This window comes from Magnolia sinica, chromosome 2, assembly GCF_029962835.1.
Source record: "Magnolia sinica isolate HGM2019 chromosome 2, MsV1, whole genome shotgun sequence".
NCBI lineage: Eukaryota > Viridiplantae > Streptophyta > Magnoliopsida > Magnoliales > Magnoliaceae > Magnolia > Magnolia sinica.
The window spans coordinates 139,011,525-139,036,456 of NC_080574.1; the positions used below are offsets into that span (position 1 = coordinate 139,011,525).

The 24,932-nt window shown below is 40.5% G+C and overlaps 2 protein-coding genes across 16 annotated transcripts; one reads left to right on the forward strand and one right to left on the reverse strand.

Annotated features, from left to right (window-relative positions):
- The first annotated feature begins 260 nt into the window (after nt 1–260).
- On the forward strand, nt 261–10,169 carry LOC131237929 (bifunctional dihydrofolate reductase-thymidylate synthase-like). Of its 15 annotated transcripts, none has more exons than XM_058236004.1 (14): nt 261–430; nt 1,538–1,592; nt 2,198–2,253; nt 2,434–2,972; nt 3,057–3,456; nt 3,589–3,633; nt 3,939–4,004; nt 6,058–6,119; nt 6,211–6,285; nt 6,370–6,535; nt 7,125–7,248; nt 8,311–8,417; nt 8,506–8,682; nt 9,865–10,169. In XM_058236004.1, the coding sequence occupies exons 1-13, from the start codon at nt 407–409 to the stop codon at nt 8,614–8,616; spliced, it is 1,830 nt and encodes a 609-aa protein (XP_058091987.1). In that variant the 5' UTR covers nt 261–406; the 3' UTR covers nt 8,617–8,682; nt 9,865–10,169. The 15 variants fall into 15 exon arrangements, with proteins under 15 accessions (XP_058091987.1, XP_058091988.1, XP_058091989.1 ...); XM_058236005.1 differs by having other exon boundaries at nt 9,877–10,169; XM_058236006.1 differs by having other exon boundaries at nt 1,547–1,592.
- A 2,580-nt stretch (nt 10,170–12,749) lies between these two features.
- Nucleotides 12,750–16,078, reverse strand: LOC131237931 (AAA-ATPase At3g50940-like). Its single transcript, XM_058236020.1, has 2 exons — nt 15,053–16,078; nt 12,750–13,406 (listed from the first exon to the last, which is right to left on the reverse strand). Exons 1-2 carry the CDS (start codon nt 16,076–16,078, stop codon nt 12,882–12,884), a joined length of 1,551 nt encoding a protein of 516 aa, XP_058092003.1. The 3' UTR covers nt 12,750–12,881.
- Between the last annotated feature and the right edge of the window lie 8,854 nt (nt 16,079–24,932).

Here is a 24,932-nt window from a genome sequence, read left to right on the forward strand (position 1 = left end):
TGGTCGTTTAAATCAATTTCCCACAAGTTCAAGGAGACGGTCCATATTCAACAGAAATGGTTAAGATAAAAAGAGTACCTAGATATTCCAATCCGGAAGTTTCGTTATAAGATATATTCCATCAGCGAGGCCCATCTAATAAACGGTTTGGATTACTGAACGCATCCCAGATCCAACGGATATAGCGTCGACGTATCATACCCTGATGTATTCGAGCAAACCTCTCTTGTAAATAGCAAATACACTGGCGGCACTCATCGTCAAACGCGCTTTCGTATTTTCGGTTTTTCTTCGCTCTTTCTTCTCTTTCTCAAAACCCTTTTTCTTTCTTCAGAAAACACTGAGAGAGAGAAGCGGTGTTCGTTCAAGAAGAAATGGCGATGAGAGGAAATCGATCGTAGCTCGGATGAAAGCAGCGCTTGCAGAAGAGGTGGAGTTCTACGATCGAAGGTTTGAGGATTTTTGCTTCCTTTGTCGCTTTGATTTTAGGTTCGGAATCTCATATTTCGTAGTTTTCATAATTTTATTGGATTTTTTTTCATGAATGTATGAAGAATCTGAACGAATAGAGGATTTTCGCCTTTTTCAGTGGAAGTTTTATACCTTTTTGTTGAATGTCTGAAAAATATCAGTAGTCGATGATTCCTTCTCTTTTTTCTTTTGTTGAATGTAGGAGAATCTGAGAGAATTCGTTTTTATTTTATTTCATTGAATTATTGCTTCGATTTGTGGAATTAGATCTCCTTTTCTTGCCTCTTTTTAGTCGGTTGTAGGAAAATTTTAGTAGTGGAACACATTACTTGTTCTGGAAACAATATCTGATGATTTTATAAGTTGAGTATCTGTCCTGAAAATATCTCGTTTTGTGTAATATCGAAGGGCTGATTATTATTTTTTACATTTGTTGTTGTTGTTGTTGTTTTTCTTTGGTTTAAGATCAGAAAATATATCGTTTTGCTTGTTCGAGCTGAAGTTCCGAATGCCTAGTACAGAAAAAAAGAGAAAGGGGATTCTGATTGTTTGCTCGGATTTGAAGTTGAAACTCTTGTCCCTCTCTCTTGAGTTTCAGTGGAAATTTTGATGAATGTATGAAATTGAGGTCTTTTGTCGCATTTTGCTTTTCTTGAGTGGAAGTTCCGATGTGTATGTGGGCAATATCAAGGAATTGGGGATTTTACGGCCTTTCTCGTTAAAGTTTTGATGAACATTGAAAATAGAAAAAATCAGAGTCGACAAGTCGCCTTTTCTTTCATTTTGAGATCACTTTCCAGTGATTTTCTTTTTAACACACGTGAAGAATCTTAGGTAATTAAGTTTCTTTTGGCACTTCCTGGATTTGCTCTTTGAAATTTCATCCAAGGAATCTTTAGGAGATCGTAACAAATGCGGGATTTCTTCAGTTAACTTGCTTATGCTATACATCTTACCCATTTATCGGGGTGGAAATCTAGGCCCGTTGCATTTGATTTACTAAACAGTTAAATCAGTGTTCCAAGTGCATTTTGTGGTTTATGATTGATATTTCGGTCCTCTTCAGGTGTTTCAGGGAGTTGAGCTGAGGGCTTCAAAGGATATTTTCATTGGATCTCTTTGTGAGTCTTTTTTTTTTTTTTTCTAATAATGTTTTTGAGTCTTGTGTTGGAATTCAATGCCATTGTGTCAGGCTATGATTGTCCAATTATTTAATTGGTGTGATGTTTTATATAAGTTCTTGATCAAATATTCTCCCAAATGGGTCTGCTTTTGGGCTATAACTGTTTTTTCTTTGAAGTTCGGGTATCTTAATAAAATGTTTGGAAGTAGGTTCTCACTGAATTTTCTGCTGATAAAAGTGTTTCTTGTTTTCTCCATTCTTTAGAAACATGTGATACTTGCCTTGAAAATATGTAGTTGTGATGATGTGTCAGTACAGTCTTCATATTGTCAAATATTCCTCTTATCTGGGTGAACATCCTAAGCTCGGAAGTTGAACCTCTCTCCTAGTGGCAACGACCCCAATTGTATAACACTGAGGTTACAGATAGTCAATGTGGCCATTTCTAAGGCATGTCGTTCCATTTGGAAGATTTAGAGCTTCTCAGCATTCTCTGCTTTTGCTATCATTCAGTAGTTTCACCTCTTGGTAAATTCTGATTCATGAGGAAGCAGTTATCTTTGCTTCAAGCATTGCCAAGTGAATCTGGTCAGTCCTTGGCAGATGTCCGCATGTTCAAATTCGGGATACCGTGCTCAGCAAGCATACATTTTCGCAAGGTTTTTCTAACACACTCAGCACCATGTTTTGAGCATATATTTTTACATTTATTGATTGTTTGCCATGATGGTTGCAGAAATTTTGTTTTCATATTGTGGTGTGATTTCAAGGTTGTCATGTTGTTTTTCTCAACCTTCTTCCACTATCAGTAATATGTTCATTCACTTTACCAAGATCAGGTTCCATTGCCTTCTTACAAAAGGCGATTCTTCAGACCTGCACCTTTACGGCTATTTCGAGTTTTGAACAAGATCGTAGAGTACATAAAACCTTGTCTAAGGTTTTCAGTTATGGCTGGTGATGTTCCCATGGCCTTGTCAAATGGCAATGCAAATACACAACATGATCCCCAAAGGACCTTTCAAGTCGTTGTTGCTGCAACTCGAGACATGGGCATTGGAAAGGATGGGAAATTGCCTTGGAAGTTGCCATCGGACATGAAATTTTTCAAGGAGGTCACCATGGCCACAGCTGATCCCGTGAAGAAAAATGCAGTGGTAATGGGTAGAAAAACATGGGAAAGTATTCCACTTGAGCACAGACCTTTACCTGGCCGTCTGAATGTAGTGCTGACACGTTCTGGGAGTTTCGATATTGCAACAGCAGAGAACGTTGTCATGTGCGGAAGCATGAGTTCAGCTTTGGAGTTGTTAGCAGCATCTCCTTATTGTCTGTCCATAGAGAAAGTGTTTGTCATAGGAGGTGGCCAGGTATTAAGGTGAGTGCTTTGATGGTGACTGGCCTAATTTGGGATCTATAAGTTCTTTGCTGTTAAGGTGGATATTGATGATCTTGTCTGCAGGGAGTCTCTAAATGCGCCTGGATGCGATGCCATTCACATTACCGAAATAGAGACAAGCATTGAATGTGATACATTCATCCCTTCCATTGATTTGTCAGTCTTTCAGCCATGGTGTTCATCCTTCCCGCTGGTAGAAAACGGCATTCGATATTCTTTTGTGACCTATGTTCGTGTCAGAAGTTCTGTGACTGAACCTCTTCCGATGCACAATGGGGTCTTAACTGATAGTAATTCAGACACTGTTAAGTTCGAAGTTGAGAAGTTCTCTTTTCTTCCTAAGAAGATTTTTGAAAGACATGAGGAGTACCTCTATCTGAGACTGGTTCAAGATATCATCTCTAGCGGTGCTCAAAAAGATGACAGGACAGGGACTGGCACATTATCTAAATTTGGTTGTCAGGTATTGCAATTTCAGATTGATTGGTCAGTTGTTTTCCATTTTGCTTTTAGATATTTCTGTCAAGCTTAGTCACAAATATTAAATGATCAGTAGGTTCATACACCATTCCTTTTTTTGTAACTTCCTCCACAGATGCGGTTTAATCTGCGCAAATCTTTTCCACTTCTTACAACTAAGGTACCACTTGTCCTATTCAAAGTTCACCTTCTTGCGTCCGCATCTCATGGTATACGGTTCCATGATGAGTGTGTACATGTGTGTATGCATGTATTTATGTGTGTGTATGTGTTTGACTTTGTGGGCCATTTGAGTTGAACACTTCAGTTTTTTTGTCCTCTCCTTGTGACTGTCTAGCCTTTTCATACAGTAATGCTTGTTTTTGATGTTTTAACCTTTTTATGGTTGGATATGACTATGAATTCCATATCCCTCCATAATTTCTAGGTGTCAGTTTAATGTAAGCTAATGTTTGCTTTCAATAGAAAGTATTTTGGCGAGGTGTTGTTGAAGAACTTCTTTGGTTCATTAGCGGCTCGACAAATGCGAAGGTATGGACATGTAAATATTCAAAGATTTCTATGCTTCATTCTGTTCATGTTATCTTTAAGTTTGATAATTTATTTGATTAGAATGAAACTTGTGAGACTATGTTTTCAGACCATTTTATTTGCCTACAAGTTATGTCTTTGAGCCTTTGACTTCAGTACTTGAAACCTACTTTCATGTTTTTGTATTTCCGTGCATGGCATTTGCCAGACACTTGTTTTAGTGACTGACAATTTGAAAGTTTACAGCTGTGTTAAACTGTTATATTGCTGTCTAATGTTTTCTAAATGGTAAAAGGAAATTATTTTCGTACATATATTAAATATAACTTGTTATGCATTTATTACTTTTATTTTTAGAAGATGACAATTCATTAGAACAAAGCAGGCAACATAGGAAGATGACCCCATCGTCATTCCTCACAAGCCAATAAAGAAACAAGAAAAGCATACTATGCCCACAAAATTGCTGGCATAAGTACTAGCTGCCAAAATACAACTGTATCCCACTCCTTACTCAAAGAGACAATTATCCCTAAGAATTTGGGGGGCACATAAACCCATCTCAGCACCAATGAAACGACAGAGTAAATAAGGAATGCTGTCGGCACAGACCTTTTTGCAAAATTCTCCCAATCCTTTCCACGCAGATTCCCCAAAAGAAATGGCATATGGGATGATTTCCCAAATTGTCTATCACTCTCTGGGACACTGATCGGCTATCCATCCTGCAATGACATGAAAATGGGATCTCTCCAGCATCCATCTAGCTTCCAAATGGCACTGGCGGTCTTGCAATGCGGGCACGATTGGTCCACTAATTCCTCATCTCCTCTTCACAAAACACACATGTTGACCAACATATTTTTTCTTTTCATAAGTTTGTCCACTGTGAGGATTTTGCGGTGATGGCAATCCACATTAATGCTCAAATCCTTGGAGGAATAGGGGGGCCTTCCAAATTTAGTAACACGGCATGGGTAGGAGGCCAATCAGAATCACAGAGCTTGGAAACGGGTAGATTTAGAGGAAAAGATATGTATAGAGTTTTAACCTTTAGCAATCTCTATGTATGTATCTATTTTATAAAACTAAGTTGCAGTCATGTTTCAATATTTTATTACAGTTACATGCAAAATTAGGACATAGGATAAATAAGAAATTAATTTACGTCATGTTTTCATGTAAGCACTTTCTACATAGTACACCATCTGTAAATCATTGCAACTACATCTAAATGACTATGTCTATGAGATATGATAAGACATACAAAGTAGCAACCTGATATCATCATCACATGGAAAGGAGCATATGTTAAACCTAGAATTCATGGTACCATACCCTGAATCCCATGATTTAACCTTGACTGTGGGAACATGAGGTGCCCTACTCACTTTTGAAACTTTAACTGCTCACAATTCTGAGTATTGCCGTGCTTCTAACTGCGTACTATCACTTCCATGACCTTCTTTGCCTCAATCAATCTTATCCTAGCTGGAATTTCTGTATCTAGACATTCAAATTTCCTATAAAAAAGCATCTCTAAGTCAAATAGTTTCTGGATGTAGCAAATAAATACACACTTTAAATTCCGTATTTTATCACTATTGTCAGAGCCATCATATTCACATATTTTCTAGCTGTGGGGGATCTATTGGGAATTGGGATAATCTCTAGCTGTTTTGCGTTTTTCTGTTTGCTTAATAATATTGTCATTTTCTCACAAAAGTATGTGCTTCTTTTCTATCTGCAAACATTTTGTGTCATTGTCATCATAAATATTATTGCTGAATTTCTTCTGCTACATTCTTAGCTCATCTTTATCAGAGCTAGATGAACACTTACCCAGAGAAGATGTGTGACAAATAGAAGAACTGCCTTTTTTGCACTTCTTCTTCTTTTTTATGTTGATGTGCATTGCAAAATCTGCCATGGTTTCCTGTATCTGCAGGAGATGTTGAAGTGGTCATGCTTAATGTTATAATCAGAATCAATTTGCTATACCGATCTCCTATGTTGTATTTGTTTTGATCTGGAAAGTGGTTTCTGTTCACAGGTTCTTCAGGAAAAAGGCATACGTATATGGGACGGCAATGCATCCAGAGACTTCCTTGACAGGTACTTATCTGGATATTCATCCTGTTTGTTTTTGGTGTGAAGTTATTTCATTCATTCAAACCTAATTTCTGTTCTGCATTTTCTCTCTCAGCATTGGTTTGGCAGACAGGGAAGAGGGTGATTTGGGACCCATATATGGGTTCCAGTGGAGACACTTTGGTGCCAAGTGAGTCAAAAGTTCTGGAAAAATATTTAAAATTTTAATCTTCCTCCTTGGATAGTTCCTTATGTGAGATTTTGAAGTTTATAGGTATATTGATATGCATGCTGATTACACCGGGAAAGGATTTGATCAGTTGCTCGATGTGATTCACAAAATAAAAAATAGCCCAGATGACCGCCGCATTGTTCTCTCAGCTTGGAATCCTTCAGACCTCAAACTGATGGCGCTTCCACCTTGTCACATGTTTGCTCAGGTTAGAAATGTACATCAGTTAGTGCTTCAAGGAAATATCGCGGACCTTATTATAATAGGAGAGGTATTCTTTCTAGATTGGTAGCAGAGTGTGTACACATGTATGAAACATGCATACATCTGTCTGTTTCATGCTGCTATTACTTCCTTTCTGGTTGTGCAAGTAGTAGCTTCGTGATGATGGACAGCATAAGATAATTTTCTTTGTATAGCATGCAGCCCTAATTGTCATCCGAAAATTATATATGTGGATATGATGATTAAACATTGGAAATGCTCAATCAAAGATTGGTTTTTTTGGGGGGGGGGGGGGGGGGGGGGGGGTGGCCACAGGGAAACAGGCAATATCATGCAGGTAGGCCTTACTGAAATCTCCATTGTTTTCCCTCCCCAATCAGACTGGTTTGACCATATAATTATTCACAAAATTCCCATTCTTAATTTGTGCAAGTTGCTTGTTTTTTTTTTTGTTTTTTTGTTTTTTTCCTTTTTTAAAATTCTGTTGAAAGAGGTCTCTAGCACATTGCCTGATCCGTATTCATGTATTCATATATTCCTTAACCCATTTAACGCTGAATTTACTCCTGCAGTTCTATGTAGCCAATGGGGAGCTGTCCTGTCAAATGTACCAGCGGTCTGCAGACATGGGTTTGGGGGTGCCATTCAACATTGCATCATATGCCCTTTTAACAAGCATCATTGCTCACGTTTGCGGTATTCTAATCTGACAAGCTTACAACCAAATCCATGTGTTTTTCTTCTCTCTATGTCCACATGTGTGCAAAATGTTGAAACACCAAGCTAGCTCTGACTGATGTAACTCGTTTAGTGTGATGGCTGAGGAGAAAAAGTAAAATAAAATAAAATAAAAAAAAAAGAAAGAAAGAAAGAAAGAAAAAACAATATAAAGTTGTGAGTTCTGTCCTGATATCCATGTAGGATATTCTGGCATGTATCTTTCATAAGGTTTACTGCCCTTTTAAAAATAGTAGCAACTTCTTCTGATAAAATGTTTCTTTTTGACTAAAATATGCCCTTTCTTTTGAGAAATTCTATTTAAAGGTATTTTCCCACATTTCAATTATTTAGAACCAATGTTATGTCTTAGAACATATCCTTGTAATTCATCTTTTTATTAACAAGCTAAAACCCCAGGTTTTCTTCTTCTCCTTCTAATTGATTTTTTTTTAAATTTTTTTTTGCATGTGCTACACCATCAAACTCTTACTGTTCTCTTCAAACACTGCCAATTATAAATTGATCTCAGTTCCGGTCTTGGAAAGTAACTGCTCTTGTACTGGAAACACTTCTCATCTTGTAATATAGGTGTTAAGTACCCCCACATCCCACGGGCCACCCCACTTGAGCCCAGTGTGAAAATGTCCCTGCATTAATCACCCCTGGTGAGGAGTCTCGAACACGAGACTTCCCGCCCTGATACCACTTTGATGTAGGACAATTAATCACTTGCTCTAAAAGCTCGAACTAATAGAACATGGTGAATCAATCCCTTTATCTCATAACCCAGGCCCCACATCCCATGGGTTAACACTTTAGCCGAACCCTCCTCGTGGGCCCCACTTCACATGGGTTACGCTTCACATGAGCCACCCGCTTTACACGGGCCGCCCACCCCGAGTGTACCCCTGCATCCCACAGGCCACCCCACTCGAGCCAGGTGTGAAAATGCCCCTGCGTTACCCCCTCCCCCCAATTCATGTCTACTCCATAGTTATTTGTAGGTTTATTAATTCTATTTCTTTTCTTCATGTTCAGATCTTATTCCCGGTGATTTCATCCATGTCCTTGGGGATGCTCATGTCTATAGAAATCATGTCAGGCCTCTGCAGGAGCAGCTTCAGAAACTCCCTAAACCTTTCCCAGTAAGTAAATGGAGATACTTTGAATTGAATTTTAATCAAGTGGTTTTTACTTTTTATCTTATTATCCATTGTGTCCTAAAATACACAGATTCTGAAGATAAATACTCAGAAGAAGGATATAGATTCGTTTGTGGCGTCCGATTTTAAGCTCATTGGTTATGATCCTCACCAGAAAATAGAAATGAAGATGGCAGTATAGAGACAAGAAAGGGCAAAAAATTCAGAGATCCACTTCTCCTTTCACCTCCGATCCCTAGATTTTGAGGTGAAGTGCTTAGTTCAGCATATATTTCTCAAGGGGTTATCTTTCTTTTATAATAGGCCTTATTACCTAATTAAAAAAAAAAGGAAAACAAAAACAAGTGAAGGGAAAAAAGAATTTTCCAATAGCTTGACAGGCCATTACATATTTACATGTGCAAGTATTTCACATAAACAAAAATATTTCAATTTTCACATAATCAAAGCCAGCCCTTTCTGTTTCTCTTTTAAATTTCACATAAACAAGTAAAGGTTAATTTTAGTCATGCATGCTGCTTATGTTTTCTTGAATAACTAAATAAATGACTGTGGAAATCATCAAGTAAACTATATAATGGTCAATCGAGCTTTTCCCAGCAAACTGAGCCCAAGTCAGCTATATGATGGGCCCCATTGTGGATGGGAGACACTCCCATAATCTCCCCTTATCACACCATCCTAACCATCCAACTCAGTCCCTGTTAAATTAGAACCATCAGTTGCATTGTCCAATTTCATCAAATGGCTAGGATCAATCTGATAAGGGTGATCTTAGGTTGATTTGATAATGGGGCGCCTCATGGGCTACCAAATGGTGGTTCCATCTGATACATTCTCTTATCAAATCAAAGCACTCTCTTGATCAAGCACCATTTAGTTTCCCTGAAATCAATCTTGCCCTGTGTTTTCTAAGACGCTAGCTGGAGTGTTTGCACTCTGACTGTCATTTTCAGTTGCTTCACAGCAGGCGTGGCCCACGGGCTTTTGGGCTCAACTAGTCCTTGGCTTGGAATGAGTACTAGGCTTGAGGGTTGGGTATGGGCCTACATTTTAAGCCCACTTTCTAATTGGGCTGGGCTTGTGCCGGTCATTCCTGGACTGAACCCCACCCATAAAGGTTGCAAGGGCATTCTTGTCAATATCATCATTATTAGGCACACCTAATGGACATCCCAGATCTTGCACAAAAGAGGGTGGCTGGGTTTGGGCTGGGCCCATGTCATGCATTAGTGTTACGGACTGGGCTCTAGCCTTTTTGGGCGCATCATGGTTCTAGGCTGGGCTTCGGCCTAGATTTTACTTTGCGGAATGCGGTTGGCCCAGCCTGGACCAGACCCATTGACAGCTCTACTTATCTTGGTGAAATTGTTTATCAAAGAAGGAGATTTTCGTTGGCTAACTTCATTGGCTTTGGATGACATTTCAGGTACGGCTACAGGCATGTTTGTGGAAGAGTCTGTGCGAATAAAATACTGGTGCGTTTTGTTTCACTCCCATATACAAAAGAAATTCAGAATCCTTTAGTTCCAAGACTGATGGTTCTAAGGTGATTAGGGGTTTTCCTTCTCTGAACTTTTCTGTCATGTATTTCTTTCACGTGATAGAAAAGCAGTCCGTTTCCATCAATAGCTGAGTTTCTGTTTTTGTTTTAATTCTTACTTGGGAGCTACTTACAAGGCCATATACACTTCTATAACAAAAGATGAAACCTGCAGACTGTCCATTTTTGTATTTGTTTTTTTACTGACCAAAATGGCTGTTTTCATCTCTTAGTGGGGTTTATTTTTCCAAGCTTTCAAAGATTCAGTGGCAACACTATAAAATATAGTTTGGCAAGCCTCTGTTAGTTAGAGGATGATATTCTAAGGGGCATTGCTGTGGCTCACCAGGTGACTCGGTCTGAGTCACTGAGTCGCTTAAAGTTGAGTGAATGGTTGAGTCGACTGGACTGGTCTTCCCAACTAGGAATTGAGTCAAACCTAGCGCCGAGTTTCCACGAGATGTGGCTTGAAATCTTACCGAGTTGAGTTGACTCAGCTAAGTTATTAATCGAGCTAGCTAGTTTTAGAACCATGCTTACAGCTCTTTGGTTTCCCCAAAGAGCCAGTGGTTGGTGATGCTGGGGTAGTTTAGAGGCTAGGACCTTGAGCCCACAAGGACTGCAGTAGGACATGGACACCCATGCCCAAGCAACTGGGCATTAACAACATGGGGTCGATCTTGTAGGCAATCCACCCAAAACATTACGAGATGAATGCTTAACAAATGAATGGCACAATTGGTGATGAATAAAAAAAATAAAGGGGGTATGTTGGACCGTTAAAAAATTCCTGACTGGTAAAGTTTTCTGCTTGAGCCGTGAATCAGCCTTTGACCCTGAGTTGGGATTTGTGCGGTATGATTTCCTTAAAATAATGAAGATACTCAGTAAGTTATCAAGCTAGTACAATAAAAATCATCCAAGCTTGAACAAGATGGCCAAAATGCCCTTACATCATAGGCAATGAGGCCAGTACACTTTAAAATGTTGCGAGCAACCGATTTCTTAATGATGAGGATCGATCGATTTGCTTTGTTAACCAACAGTTTCCTAACCGTTTTGTCTTTTGGATCTTATCATCTATTCTCCAATATCACTAATCATTAATCTCCTTTGTTAGATTAGACTGTTGATCATCTCTATTTCTAGATCCAACCATGGATTGCCTACCGTCACTGTTGAGGTCTACCATGATCTCTAATATGGGTCTCTAGTTGACAGATCAGTGAAGGATCGACCACTGGTCGTTGATCCTTGCCACTGGAACTGTCTTGGCCCACCTAATTGCCTTTACACTTTCTAATCTCATCTTGGGCATTTTGGTCTTTTGGATATTACTTTAGAGAGCTTGGATGATGGTAATATCAACGCTAGTTACTGGATATTTTGAGTACCTTGAGAGCTGAATTCTCATAATTAGGGCGATTTAATTTGAATTTCACGAGCTATGTAATTTCAAGGACAATCGAATTGCTAGCATATAGAGCATTTCTCAGGAGCATGCTCCCTGGAGCTATCAATGGCTGGGCTTGGGCAGGACGGAGGTTGGTCCATGCTGGCCTGCAAAGTAGAATCTAGACCCGAGCCTGGTCTGGCAACGGCCTAAGCAGAGTCTTCCCCAGGCCATGGCTTGGGCCGTGTACCATTCTTATGGACCATGGATCTAATATTTAGGCACAAGCATGACAGGAAGTGGGCCTGGCCTTGAAAGCCTGATGGGGCAGCAATAGCATGGTCATTTACAGCCCTGATGCTTCGTTAGGAAGGTGCTGGTCGATGGAGAAAGCCATTCGTTCTTCATTGTTGAATTAGATAAATTAGCAAATCTTGCCCATGATGTCCTAACGGTTCATTTTCGAAATCTCAATTTTAAAATGTTCAAAGCTCCAAAATGGCAATTAAACTACAACTGTGCTTCTCCTGAAGCGCATCTTTGCACCCCACATATTTAGAAGGAAAAGTGTAAGTAGTAACTGTGGAAATTGGCTCTCTGTTACACTTTATTCCTAAAAATGAGTGAATCTTAGGGGGAAAAAAAACACTAATTTCAACAATAATGAGAGACATCTCTTGCTGTCGACCGCCCACCTCTTAATATTTTCGTAAGTATTAACCATGCAAAACAAAATAAAGCTTATTGGATTCATGTCCCGACCAGGTTTTGAATTTTTGAAAATTTCAGTTGTCCGTTCAAGGAAGGACCGTCATCACGAATAAAAAAAATTAGGTGGATCCGAAGCTCAACTGGGACACACGATTGGAAACAGAGGTTAGAGGCTTCCAACCGTTCAAACATTTCTGGCATTCACTATGATGTTATATGCAATCCAAGCCATTCATAGAGCAGCCCAACAGTTGGTAAGGTCATTACCACTGGGGTGAACGGAAAGAGCAAAGTTATTAGTATGATCCAAAGCTTTTGTGGCCCCGCGAATGTTTCAATGGTGGCACTACAATCTCAGCTACTTTCCCTGCAGCCCAGCTCTAGAGCTGTCTCTATATTGGAGCCAAGACGTAAAATGAGCCGGCAAAACATTTAGACCGCGTGGAGTTCTCACAAACACTATGGCCCCAGCTAGCTTGGGAGGATTGGAAGCGAAAGCCCTTCCTCTCCCATGGTTTGATTTTAAATAAATGGAATTTTTGCCTTTTAAAAGATATGATTTTAAAATAGGATGAAAACCTCACCGCATATCTCGGAAAGTGATTATATCATAATTGAGCAAAAAGTATGCGATCACTTATAATATTTTAAAAGCAAGGGGTGTTTGGAGTAAAAGGCCGGCGGTTTTTCATAATTAACTAATAAAACTCCTCCTTCCATGGTTTTACCGAGGTTTCTTTTCGGTGCCAACTTGGGTAATAGAACATAAAACTGCTGGGTATTTGTATTAAAACCATTGCTAGTCAGAGGAATGTTGTTTTCCATTCCCTGGCCTTTTTGTTTTTGCCTCTCCTCCTTTAGTTTCCTTCCCATTCTGTCCCTCATCCTTGCCTCCTTTCATATTTTGTCCATTGTCTTTGGTTTCCTGCCCGTTTTGAGACTCTCTTTCTTCCTTGGCTTTGGCTTCGAGATCTTCAATCTTCTTCCTCTGGATGAATTCGATGAGTCCTTGAAGGGCCACGTCTGGACTGTCACTCATCATTAGCTCCTCTGCCACCTGCGCCGGTGTGACTTCCACCTCCGCTATCAGCCGTTGGATATCACCGAAGAGCGGATGGTCGTCGATCATGAGGTAGTTCTTTGCCAGGGTCTTGAATCCGCAGAAGCTGCAGTAGGACATGTGGATGTGCTTGTCCATGCGTCCCGGCCGCAGTAGTGCGGGGTCCAGCTTGTCCTTGTGATTTGTGGTGAAGATGATGATCCTCTCATCGCCGCAGCTCGACCACAGGCCGTCAATGAAGTTGAGCAGCCCTGAAAGGGTCACCTTCGCCAAAACCAAAACCAAAACGAGATGATCCACGTTTTAACAGATGAGTGGCAGTTCGGGCATATGCGTAAAAGATGAAGGGCATTTAGGGCAGTTTCTAAATTTTTTGACAAGTCGACTTTTTAAGATACGGTGATCCTAGTTGCATAGCCAATGTAGACGGTCCAATCAACCGATCTTGGCCGTGCATTTTGGTCAAGCCTATTAGTCATGGGCCGCCATGCAAAGATCAGGGAGATTGAATTATCCTAATCATCTGGAATTTCATCTTCCCTATATAGGCGTCTGTTTTCAACGGTCGGGATGGTTGAGATCTTACCATCAAAGTGCTTCTTCGGATCGAAGAATCACAAGCAATCCATAACGGGGTTTCACGGAATGGACGGTTAGAATCATCCGATCTGTCGGAATGTTTTCTCCCCGACACATGGAGTAGACTTGAGTCAATTCCACCTTGGTTGGGGCTCCACCTTGTAGACTAGTGTTGACTCCATCTTAAAATAATTAAAAAAAAAAAAACTAAATATAAAATAGTTCACTTTTGTACAGATTATTACAGAGATGCCCCAGTGAATGTATCACAGAGCATTACGGGTTATAGTGCTCCTAGTTGCATTGTGACACTTAGATAATTCAATTGATTGATCTAGACCATCCATTAGGTCCAACATGGTTCTCATGTGCTATCATGCAAATAGATGGTCAGTTCCCTTCAATATGGATGGTCAAGATCATTTACATACAAAAAGGTGCAATCAACCATTTGATCAATCAATTTGTTGGGGGCACAACATAGATCCCTTATGATCTAAAGAGTCACTTTTTTTAGCCTATCCTAACTAGTCATCCGTGACTCAGGAAAAAAAAAGAAGGACAAACTAGGGATGGATTGGATCATCCAATCAGTGTGATTTTCCCGAGGAAGCCGTTGAAAATGTGTTCCAGACTTAATAGAGTGTTCAGATCGATTGATTGGAATGTTGAAGCGACCAAATGCAACTAGGAAGACTATAACTCCCAAAGTGGTCTGAGATACATTCAGAGCACGTGACCACGAGTCTTTCCCGGGCTGAGTCAGTTTCTAAAAAAGTGATTGTGCTCGATATCTAACTGAGTTGAATCGGCAACTTTCGTGCTGTTGATGAACTGAAATGGGTGGACTCGCATGAACTGACGGTATCTACATATTTTGGAGACCTTCAAGCCAAGATGAGGATGGGTGGTCAACGTCCGGTGGTTCACCTAATCACTGTTAGAGCGGAGAGAATATGATAACCCTTTCTTATTCTATGGTTAGGATTGCTCCTAAAATATAATTAACACTTTGGAAGGCAAACCTCATGGAAAAAATTAATTTTCTTTTTCTCTTTTGAAAGATAGACTAGGGTGGAAAAAATGTTTGGACGCATCCGGTGGTGGTTACTCACGGGTGGTACCCACGGGCCCATGCCCAACAACAGTCGAGTAAGCCAGATTTGGCACCATGCCGTGAGGTGTACGTGCTCCAGACCAAATGAACAGTTCTGATATATTCATTAGTCTATCCATATTAACAATTGCAATTAGGAGATCGTTTCTAAGCAAAATACCAGTCCAAGTTTCCTAACTAAATGACAAAAATGCCCCTTGGCCAATGCCCTCACCTGATTCTCCGGCCGAAATTTTGGTCTTCCACCTGCTTCCACAATCACCGGTGCTTCGCGATCTTTAAAATCAACCGTGCAATCTATGTCCTCGATGACAAGGATCGATTGATTAGCTGTCCCGATCAGCAACCGTCTGAGATCGGAATTCCGCCTCACATCAGTCAGCTCCAAGTCGTAGACGTCGAAATTCAGGAAATTCGCCATGGCAGCAATCAAGCTCGACTTGCCGGTCCCTGGCGGGCCATACAACAGATAACCACGCTTCCAAGCCTTTCCCACTCTCTTATAAAACTCCTTCCTCTTCACAAACATCTCCAGATCGTCCATCAACGCCTGCTTCACCTCCGAATCCATCGCCACCGTTGAAAACGTGGCCGGGTGTTTGAGGTTAACCGAAGTCCATGCTTCCCCCATGTGCCGAGATATGCGTTCGTTCTCGATCGTGTGCAGCTTCAGTGTCTTCTTCTCTTCATTCAATGCCTTGGATCTGCTGAGAAGGAAGGGGAAGTAGGAGTTGAAGACCTTGTCCTTGTGTTTCTTGTGGAAGGTGAGCTGGAACGAGCGGGTCTCAGATCGAACAACGGAACTGAGGCCATCGGTAGAGCGGAAGGTGTTCTTTTGGTTGTCTAGACAGACTAATTGCCATTGGAGCTTCATTCCTTGGAAGACATCGATGATCTCCTCGCCTTTTTCCATGGAGATTGACAAGTCCTTGTCACCGTCGTGTTTGAAGACTTTGAGACGCGTTGTCGACGGGGAGATCTTGGAACCTAGGTAGATCTCGGCAGCGGCATAGAGTTCGTTAGCGGCGAACCCGTTGAATTCTTCGAGAACGAGGGTGAGTTGGGTGGAGAAGCGGTTGAGGAAGGTGTAAAGGGATGAGAAGAGTTGGTCTTGGAGGTGGCGGGGCAACACGCTGTTGGCAAACTTGCGGACAACCATCGCCGTTGCTGCGAGGGAGGCCGCTGTCGATATAATCGTTTTTGCTGAAGGCATCGATATAATCTGTTTTGCTGAAGGCATCGATATAATCTGTTTTGCTGAAGGCATCGATGGCGTTGATGAGAGAGAGAGAGAGGAGGTTAAGAGTCGAGTGAGTCTTCGATGTCTTGGGGGAGTGAGAATTAGGAGACTCACCCTCGTTCGATTATGAGAGAGAGAGAGAGAGAGAGGTTAGGAGACTCTACGCTGTCTTGGGGGAGTAGAGAGAGAGAGAGAGGTTAGGAGACTCTACGCTGTCTTGGGGGAGTGAGAATTGGGTGAGACCCTGTACTCACCCAAGATAATGCGGCCTTTAACGTGGGCCCCACGTTGATATATGTATTATGTATCCGCACCGTCCATCCGTACGAAACAGGGGTGATTGACCGTCCTACCATTAAAAACTTCTTAGGGCGCACCTTAAATGTTTCTGTAGTGTTTATTTACCATCCAATCCGTTGATAAGGTCACATGAGCCTGGATGAAGGGACACAACAAATATCAGCTTCATCCAAAGCTTTCGTGGCCCATTAATGGTCAATCAGCACTGTTTCTTATGCTATGGTCCACCTGGTAATTAGATCTGCTTCATTTTTTTGAAGAAAGCCCTAAAATGATTTGGAAAACGGACGAACAGTGTGAATACATAATACATATATCAAGGTGGGCCCCACGGTAACCCTACGGTAAGCGCCTTGCCGTCTTAGGTGAGGCCCGGGTCTCACCTAATTCGCTCTCGCTATGGGACTGTTATGGAAAAAAAATGAAAGGGCATGGTTCCGTACAGCGAGTTGATTTTGACGTGAATGGACGTGTAATGCACTTTATACTTAAAGGTTATTTATCTTGTATTAGAGACCTGACCGTCCGCAAACGTGGGCAGTAAGAAAAGGAACAAAATAAAAATAAAAAATTCATAACACCTAATACCACTTAATCAGAAGCGGATTGGCCACTCCTCCTGCCACCATCTCCGTGGCTGGTGTTCGGTTCTCTGTGGGCCTCACCATGATGTATGTGTTTCATCCATTCCTTTCATCCATTTGTAAAGATCATTTTAGGGCTTAACTCCAAAAATTAGAGGGATATAAATATAAGTGGACCACACCACAGGAAAACAATAGTGATTGGAGATCCACCATTAAAATCATCCTAAGGATCACTTTACTGTTTATTTGACATCCAATCTATTTATTAGGTCATACAGACCCAGATAAAGGGGAAAAACAAAGATCAGCTTGATCCAAAACTTTTATGGCCCCCAAAATGTTTTTAGCCGTCGACGTTCATTTAACACTGTTTTCTTTAATGTGATCCACTTGAGATGGGATATATCTCATTTTTGGTCTCATACCATAAAATGATCTATAAAAATAGATGTACGTCATGGATGAACCACATACATCATGGTGGGCCCACGGAGCACCGACCACCAGCCATGGCTGGTTGCAGGGGGAGTAGCCAATCCGTTTCCCACTTATTCCCATGTTCTCTTCTTCTTCTTCTTTTTTTTTTTTAAAAAAATAAAAATTTATTATTTATTATTATTATTTTTTTAAATTAATTTATTTATAACATACGCGCACACGCCCCTACACACTCACGCTGTAGTGGGATTTCACCGGACGACGGAACAGCTACTGACGAGTTGAGGGCAAGGCTCCCTGCTGAAGCGACGTCACCAAGTTATGTGGGCCTCACCATGATGTATGTTTTGCATCCACACCGTCTATACATTTTCATATATCAATTTAAGGCATTATACGAAGAATGAGGGAGATCCAAGGCTGGAGTGGACCCCACCATAGAAAACAGTGGAGAGAGTGACGCCCACCGTTGAAACCTTCCAAAGGTCCACCATGATATTCATTTCAGATCCAACCGGTTCATGTGTTAAAGCATACACGAAAGAAGGGAAAACACAAATATCAGCTTCATCGAAAACTTTTGTGGCCCTTAGAACTTTTTAATGGTGAGAGTCACTCTCCTTGCTATTTTTTTTGGTGGGTCCACTCAAGCTTTGGATATGACTCATTCTTTGGATTTTGCCTAATATGATATCTCCAAATGGATGGACGGTGTGAGTATAAAACATACATCATGGTGGGCCCTATAGAAGTTGGTGACGTTTCTACAGTAGCGGATCTCGCCACTTATCCCGTCAGTATCTAATCCGCGTTGGATTTCACCACCTGTGGGTACTGCAACCCTTCCCAGATGCTAACACTCCCTTGAGCCTACCACCGGAGCAAGAGTAAGGATCCAATCCCATGTTTTAATTAGTAAGTAAATTGCAAGCTGAATGAACTTTGTAGGACTACCGTAGATGTATGTTCTCTATTCTCGCTGTCCATCTGCCTTTTCAGATCCTATTACTCTATGAGTTAAAAATTGAAGCATATTCAAAACTCAAGTGTACCACACCATCATTAAAGGTGGGAATAATGATGTCCACGGGTGAAAGCTTCCTATGGCCTACAATGATGTTAATTTGAATTACAATAAGATCACCTAAACATGGATGAAAGGAAGATACAAGTATTAGCTTATTAGTTCATTTAATTCACCGAATGCCCATAAATAAAACATATCAACTGCTCAAGTGAACCAACCACATGAAACTATGTCGAATATGGAAAATTCTTAGAGTCATAAAAGTTCTAAATCAAGCTGATATTTATATTTATACTTAATTTATAACTGTGTGATGCCATGAATAGGTTAGATGATAAGTAAACATCACTTCCTACCCTGGTAAGTTTCGACCCTGCAAATTATTATTCCCACTGTTTCCTGTAACCTAACCTGGTCCACTTAAGCTTTGGATATGTATTAATTTTAGGGCACAACCCCTAAAATGAGCTGAAAAAAATCGGACGGACGCCGTGGATGAACTATATGCATGAACTATGTGCCCAGCAGAGTTTACTCGGTACCATAAAGATTTCCCACCACCGACATGGATTTGAGCTAAAAGAGAAAATTTTTTTAATGTTCCGGCAGAGAGGGATGGATGATCCGGAGACAAAGAAATCACTCAGCATACCAGCAAGATATTTAAACCGTTTAAACTATGGAACCCGCTTCATATGTGAACGAACTATAACTTAAAAGAGTCATTTGATTATCTAACTAATAGATTGGTGAACATTTTTTGAATGAAAAATATCCAATGGTTCTATTTCAACAAATAAGTGTGTACTAATCAGATATTAGTGTTGTTCAACCATTGTCCTTTTGGGGAATTTGAGTTATGTATGCCGTCTTTACAATTTCTGACTGCCTGCATATCAAATGTCATTGACAGCCTGAGTAAAAAAAAAACTCACTTACTCCAACCATGGTAGTTGTTCCGTGGGAACGCGGTCGGTCAGTCAACCCCAAACAAAAGAAGTCTTTGTGGTCGGGTGAGATTAGGAGCTGTCGGATCCGTGACCCATGGTTTGATAATCCAGACCGTTGTTCAGGTTCATCCCGTCATGAATGGACCGTGACCTAATATTTATGCAGATTGAAAGATCCTAGCCGCCAAATTTGAGACTGTTTTCATTCGAATGCTGTATGTTGGTGTATTTCTTTTCTCAATCGTTTAGTTTTATGTCACGATTTGAAAGATTACGATCGAATAACAAGTTAAATTTTGGGACACATTCCATCTACTCTATGATGAAACATGCCAATGGTCTGGATGATTGAACCATATGGCCTGCTTGTCTCGAACGAAAACCGGTGTATACTACTGGGTCGAGGAGCATGAAAAGCATGTCCAAAGTCCTTACTCCTGAGTGTTTCCGACTTCCACCTGTGCTAATCGAGAAATTTGGGACTCCACCTTTTATCCAGCTGTTTTTATGAAACAATACAAACTTTGTTTCTGAACTTAGACCTGCTCGTACGGACAGCGAATTTGAGGACGAAAATACCCCTCGCTTCCTTTCAAAGACGGGCGCTGACGCTCCTCCATCCGAGAGATGTACGAACGGCACATAAGAGATCAAAGTTACATGGCCCCACAGCTATGTATCTATTATATCCACAACGTTCATCCATATTTCGAGATCATTTCGGAGCATTATCCAAAAAAAAAAATCATATCCAAAGATCAGCTGGACCACACCACAAAGAGCAGCAGGAAAACTGATTTTCACCGTTAAAGATTTTGTAGGACTCACGGTAACATTTATTTTCCATCCAATCTATTCATAAGGTCTCAAAGCCCTGGATGAAGAGGAAGAAAAATAATTCATAATGATCCAAAACTTCTGTAACCCTTGAAAGGGTTTCAATGGTAGACGTTCAATTCCCCACTGCCTTTTACAATGTAGTCCACTTGATAGTTAGATCTGTCTTATTTTATGACTCAAGCTTAATATGAGCTCGCCAAATAGATGGACGGTTTGGATATAACACAGACCACATGATGAGACCCACAAAAGGTGGTGCGGATTACAATGGCAAAAAAGTAAAAATAAAATAAAAAAAGGAAATTAAGCTACGGATTGTAACCGTAGCCATAGCCACAGCCCCTGCTTTTTCAATACATATTGAAGGTCTTTCAATATATCAACAAGCATATCTCCTAAACTAGAATGATTTACTTAACGTACCATATATGATTTTGAGGTAGGAGAAGCTAATTTAGCCAACAAACCTAGTTATTTTCCAAAATTCCATCCGGTCAATGGTCGAAAATTCACTTCATGGTCAATTTCAATCACTTCGCGGTTAAACTGGAAATTGAGTGGGGCAAAAATGAAATTGAGCTAGACAAACTAGGAATTGAGCGGGGCAAACATAAATTTTAGCTGGGCAAACATGAAATTGAGCGGGGTAAACTAGAAATTGAGCGTGACATGAATTTCAGTGGGGCAATCATGAAATTGAGTGGGGCAAACTAGAAATTGAGTAGGGTAAACATGAAATTGAGTTGGGCAAACTTGAAATTCAGTGGGGCAAACGTGAATTTCAGCGGAGCAAACATGAAACTAAGCGGGGCAAACATGAAATTGAGCGGGTAAACTAGAAATTGAGCAGGGCAAACATAAAATTGAGCGGGGCAAACATGAAATACATCGACATTTTATATAGCAGTCTCACAAACAATATTTGACAATTACAGATCATCTTTCTTTAAAAGAACCTTAGTGTATGCTCATTTGCACTGCATTATCGATTCGAAGACCCATGAGAAAAACCCTATCCTTTTTCTTTCTTCAAAAATCCTTTCAAACCCTGTCAGTGCACACTCCACTATTAACCACCCCCACTAGGGAATCAATACCAAGACCTCAATGTTGAAATGAGGTATCTTCACTTAGTCTACCACTTGAGATATGGTTCATGGTGTAATCCTTTCAAACCCTTAAGCATATCTAGCAGTAACTCTAATATCGATTACACCAGTATATATAATCAAAACTAGAAATAGAAACAAATTGCATAAAAACACTCAAAACTGTGTAACCTATTTATCCATCGAGTCAACCGGTCGAAACGCTTTGATTGATCGGGTCGACATGAAATTATCTATTAAGTTTGCACCGCCGATTTTCTAGTTTGCCCCGCTAAATTTTATGTTTCCTCCGCTCAATTTCATGTTTGCTTTGCCGATTTCCTAGTTTACCTCGCTTTTGTAGTTTGCCTCACTCAAATTCAAGTTTTCCCCGCTGAATTTCTTGTTTGACCCGCTGAATTTCTAGCTTGCCCCGCAGAAATTCAAGTTTGCCCTGCTGAATTTCTAGTTTGCCCTGCTCAAATTCAAGTTTCCCTCGCTGAAATTCAAGTTTGCCCTACTGAATTTCTAGTTTGCCCCACTTAAATTCAAGTTTCTCCCGTTGAATTTCATGTTTGCCTCACTGAATTTCTAGTTTGCCCTCCTCAATTTCATGTTTCCCCCGTTGAATTTCTATTTTGCCTCACTGAATTTTTAGTTTGCCCCGCTTAAATTCAAGTTTCCCCCCGCTGAATTTCATGTTTGCCCCGCTGAATTTCTAGTTTGCCCCGCTCAATTTCATGTTTCCCCTGCTGAATTACTATTTTGCCCCGCTGAATTTTTAGTTTGCCCCACTCCCACTCAAATTCAAGTTTCCCCAGCTGAATTTCATGTTTGCCCACTGAATTTCTACTTTGCCTCACTCAATTTCATGTTTCCCCCGCTGAATTCCTAGTTTGCCCCGCTCAATTTCATGTTTCCCTCGTTGATTTTCTAGTTTGCCTCGCTCAATTTCATGTTTCCTCCGCTGAATTTCTATTTTGCCCCGCTCAATTTCATGTTTCATCGCTGATTTCCTAGTTTGCCTCGCTCAATTTCATGTTTCCTCCGCTGAATTTCTATTTTGCCCCACTCAATTTCATGTTTCATCGCTGAATTCCTAGTTTGCTCTGCTCAATTTCATATTTCCTCCGCTGAATTTCTAGTTTGCCCCGCTCAATTTTATGTTTCTCCCGCTGAATTTTTCTTCTTTCCTCTCCCTGCTCCTTCATCCTAGCCGACCGAATCTGATTCTCTGATTACTTTTCCCCTCGATGACTGTCCACCTTCCAGTAAAACCCTCCCTTTTCTTCATTTTATATTTTCTCATTGTCCGGCCAAGAATATAGACCCCACGCACGTCATTTTTGACTTTTGTGAACCCAAGAAAAGACGAAAATGGTCCCCCCATCTAAGAAGCTTCGAACGGCAGGTATATTCAAATACCTCACTTTTTGTGGACCCCACTATATATTATACTATATATGCGCACGGTCATTTCCATGCATTTCACGGTCATTTGCGACGATTTCGTGTTGATTCATAGTCATTTCCACGCATTTCATGGTCAATTCCCTTCACTTCACAGTCATTTCCACGCATTTCACGGTCAATTCACTTCACTTACGGCCATTTCCATGCATTTCACGGTCATTCCCGGCGATTCCATGTTGATTCACCACATATGATTTTAGGGTAGGAGAAGCTACTTTAGCCAACCAACCTGGTTATTTTCCACTGTTTTCCATCAAGTCGATGGTCGAAAATCCATTTCATTCACTTCACGGTCAATTTCAATCAGTTTGCGGTTAACTCAATTCATTTCACAGTCAATTTCCTTCACTTCACGATGAATTTCATGCATTTCATGATCAATTCCCTTTACTTCATGATCAATTTCATGCACTTCATGGTCAATTCTGACGATTCCCTATCACTTCATGGTCAATTCCCTTCACTTTGGGGTCAATTCCATGCATTTCATGGCCAATTACGACGATTCCCCTTCACTTCATGGTCATTTCCATGCATTTAACGGTCAATTCCCTTCACTTCATGGTCAATTCCATGCATTTCATGGTCAATTCGCTTTACTTCACGGTCATAACCATGCATTTCACGGTCAATTCCAGTGATTTCATTTCATTTCACGTTCATTTCCATGCATTTCATATAAATGTGTTAGAGAAAAATGTAGGTAGAATAAAATTCTTTATATGCTTATATATACATATTTATATAAATATGTGTTAGAGAAAAATGTAGGTAGAATAAAATTCTCCATGTAAAAAAAGAAAAGAAAAGAAAAGTGCATAAGGATACAGTTATAGATACAGTTATAATCCGTAGCCATAGATCGGGGGTGGAATCGCGAAATCCACGATTGATCGCCAATCGAGACAGCGACTTGCGGAGGAATATCAGGAGCCGCGATTGATCGCCGAATTGCGGTTATCTATGGTTACGGATTGTAACCGTAGCTACAGCCGTACCCAGACTGCGCGGGCGGTAGTGCTGCGACCGTCTTTTTTTTTTTTTTTTTTTTTTCTGTGTTGCTTTTGTGGGTCCCATCATGAGGTCTGTGTTATATCCAAACTGTCCATCTATTTGGCGAGCTCATATTAAGGCTTGAGACGAAAAATAAGATAGATCTAACTATCAAGTGGACCACACTGTAAAGGCCAGTGGGGAATTGAACATCTACCATTGAAACCAACATCTACCATTGAAACCCTTTTAGGGGTTACAGAAGTTTTGGATCATTATGAAATTTGTTTTTCCTTTTCATCCAGGGCTTTGTGACCCTATGAATGAACTTAGATGGGGGAGGATTTCTCACAAACATCACAGAGGGCCCCCTAAAGGTTTCTAATGGTTAACGCGCATTCAACACTGTTTCCTATAATGTGTTACACTTGAGATTTGGATATACCTCATTTTTTGTCTCATATCATAAAATGATGTGGAAAAGTATATGGACGGCATGGATGAAAAGCATACATCATGGTGGGGCCCACAGACCACCGACCATCAGCCATTGGCCGGTGGCTGAGGGAGTACCCAATCCGTTTCCGTGAAAGGAAGGGTATTTTCGTCCTCAAATTCGCTGTCCGTACGAGCAGGTCTAGGTTCTCAAGCAAAGTTTGTATTGTTTCGGATAAAAGGTGGGGTCCACAGTCCCAAATTTCTCGTGCTAATCGTTCTGGGAGCGGATTAAGTGTTACTCGGGTAACATATTGGTGGGTGTTGCCCTTACTGTGTGGAGCCCACCTTGTTTTTCTTTTGTATATCTAATCTGTCCATCCGTTTTCACTTATCATTTTATAACGTCATGCCAAAGATTAAGTAGATTCAAATATCAAGTAGACTACGCCACTGGAAAAAGTGGCGATGATAATTAAAAGATTTGTGTGGGCCACAAAAGTTATGAATCAAGCTTATATTTATTTTTTACGTTCATCCAGTTCTTCTTATCCTTATAAATGGGATTAATGAAAAGGAAACATTGAGAAAGGAATTTCTTTGGGTGCTAGTAAGTTTTTAATGGTGAACATTTAAGTCACTACTGTTTCCTTTGGTGCGGTCCAGCAGAAATTTGAATCGGTTTAATATTTGGAAAAACGTCCTAAAATGGGATGTAAAAAT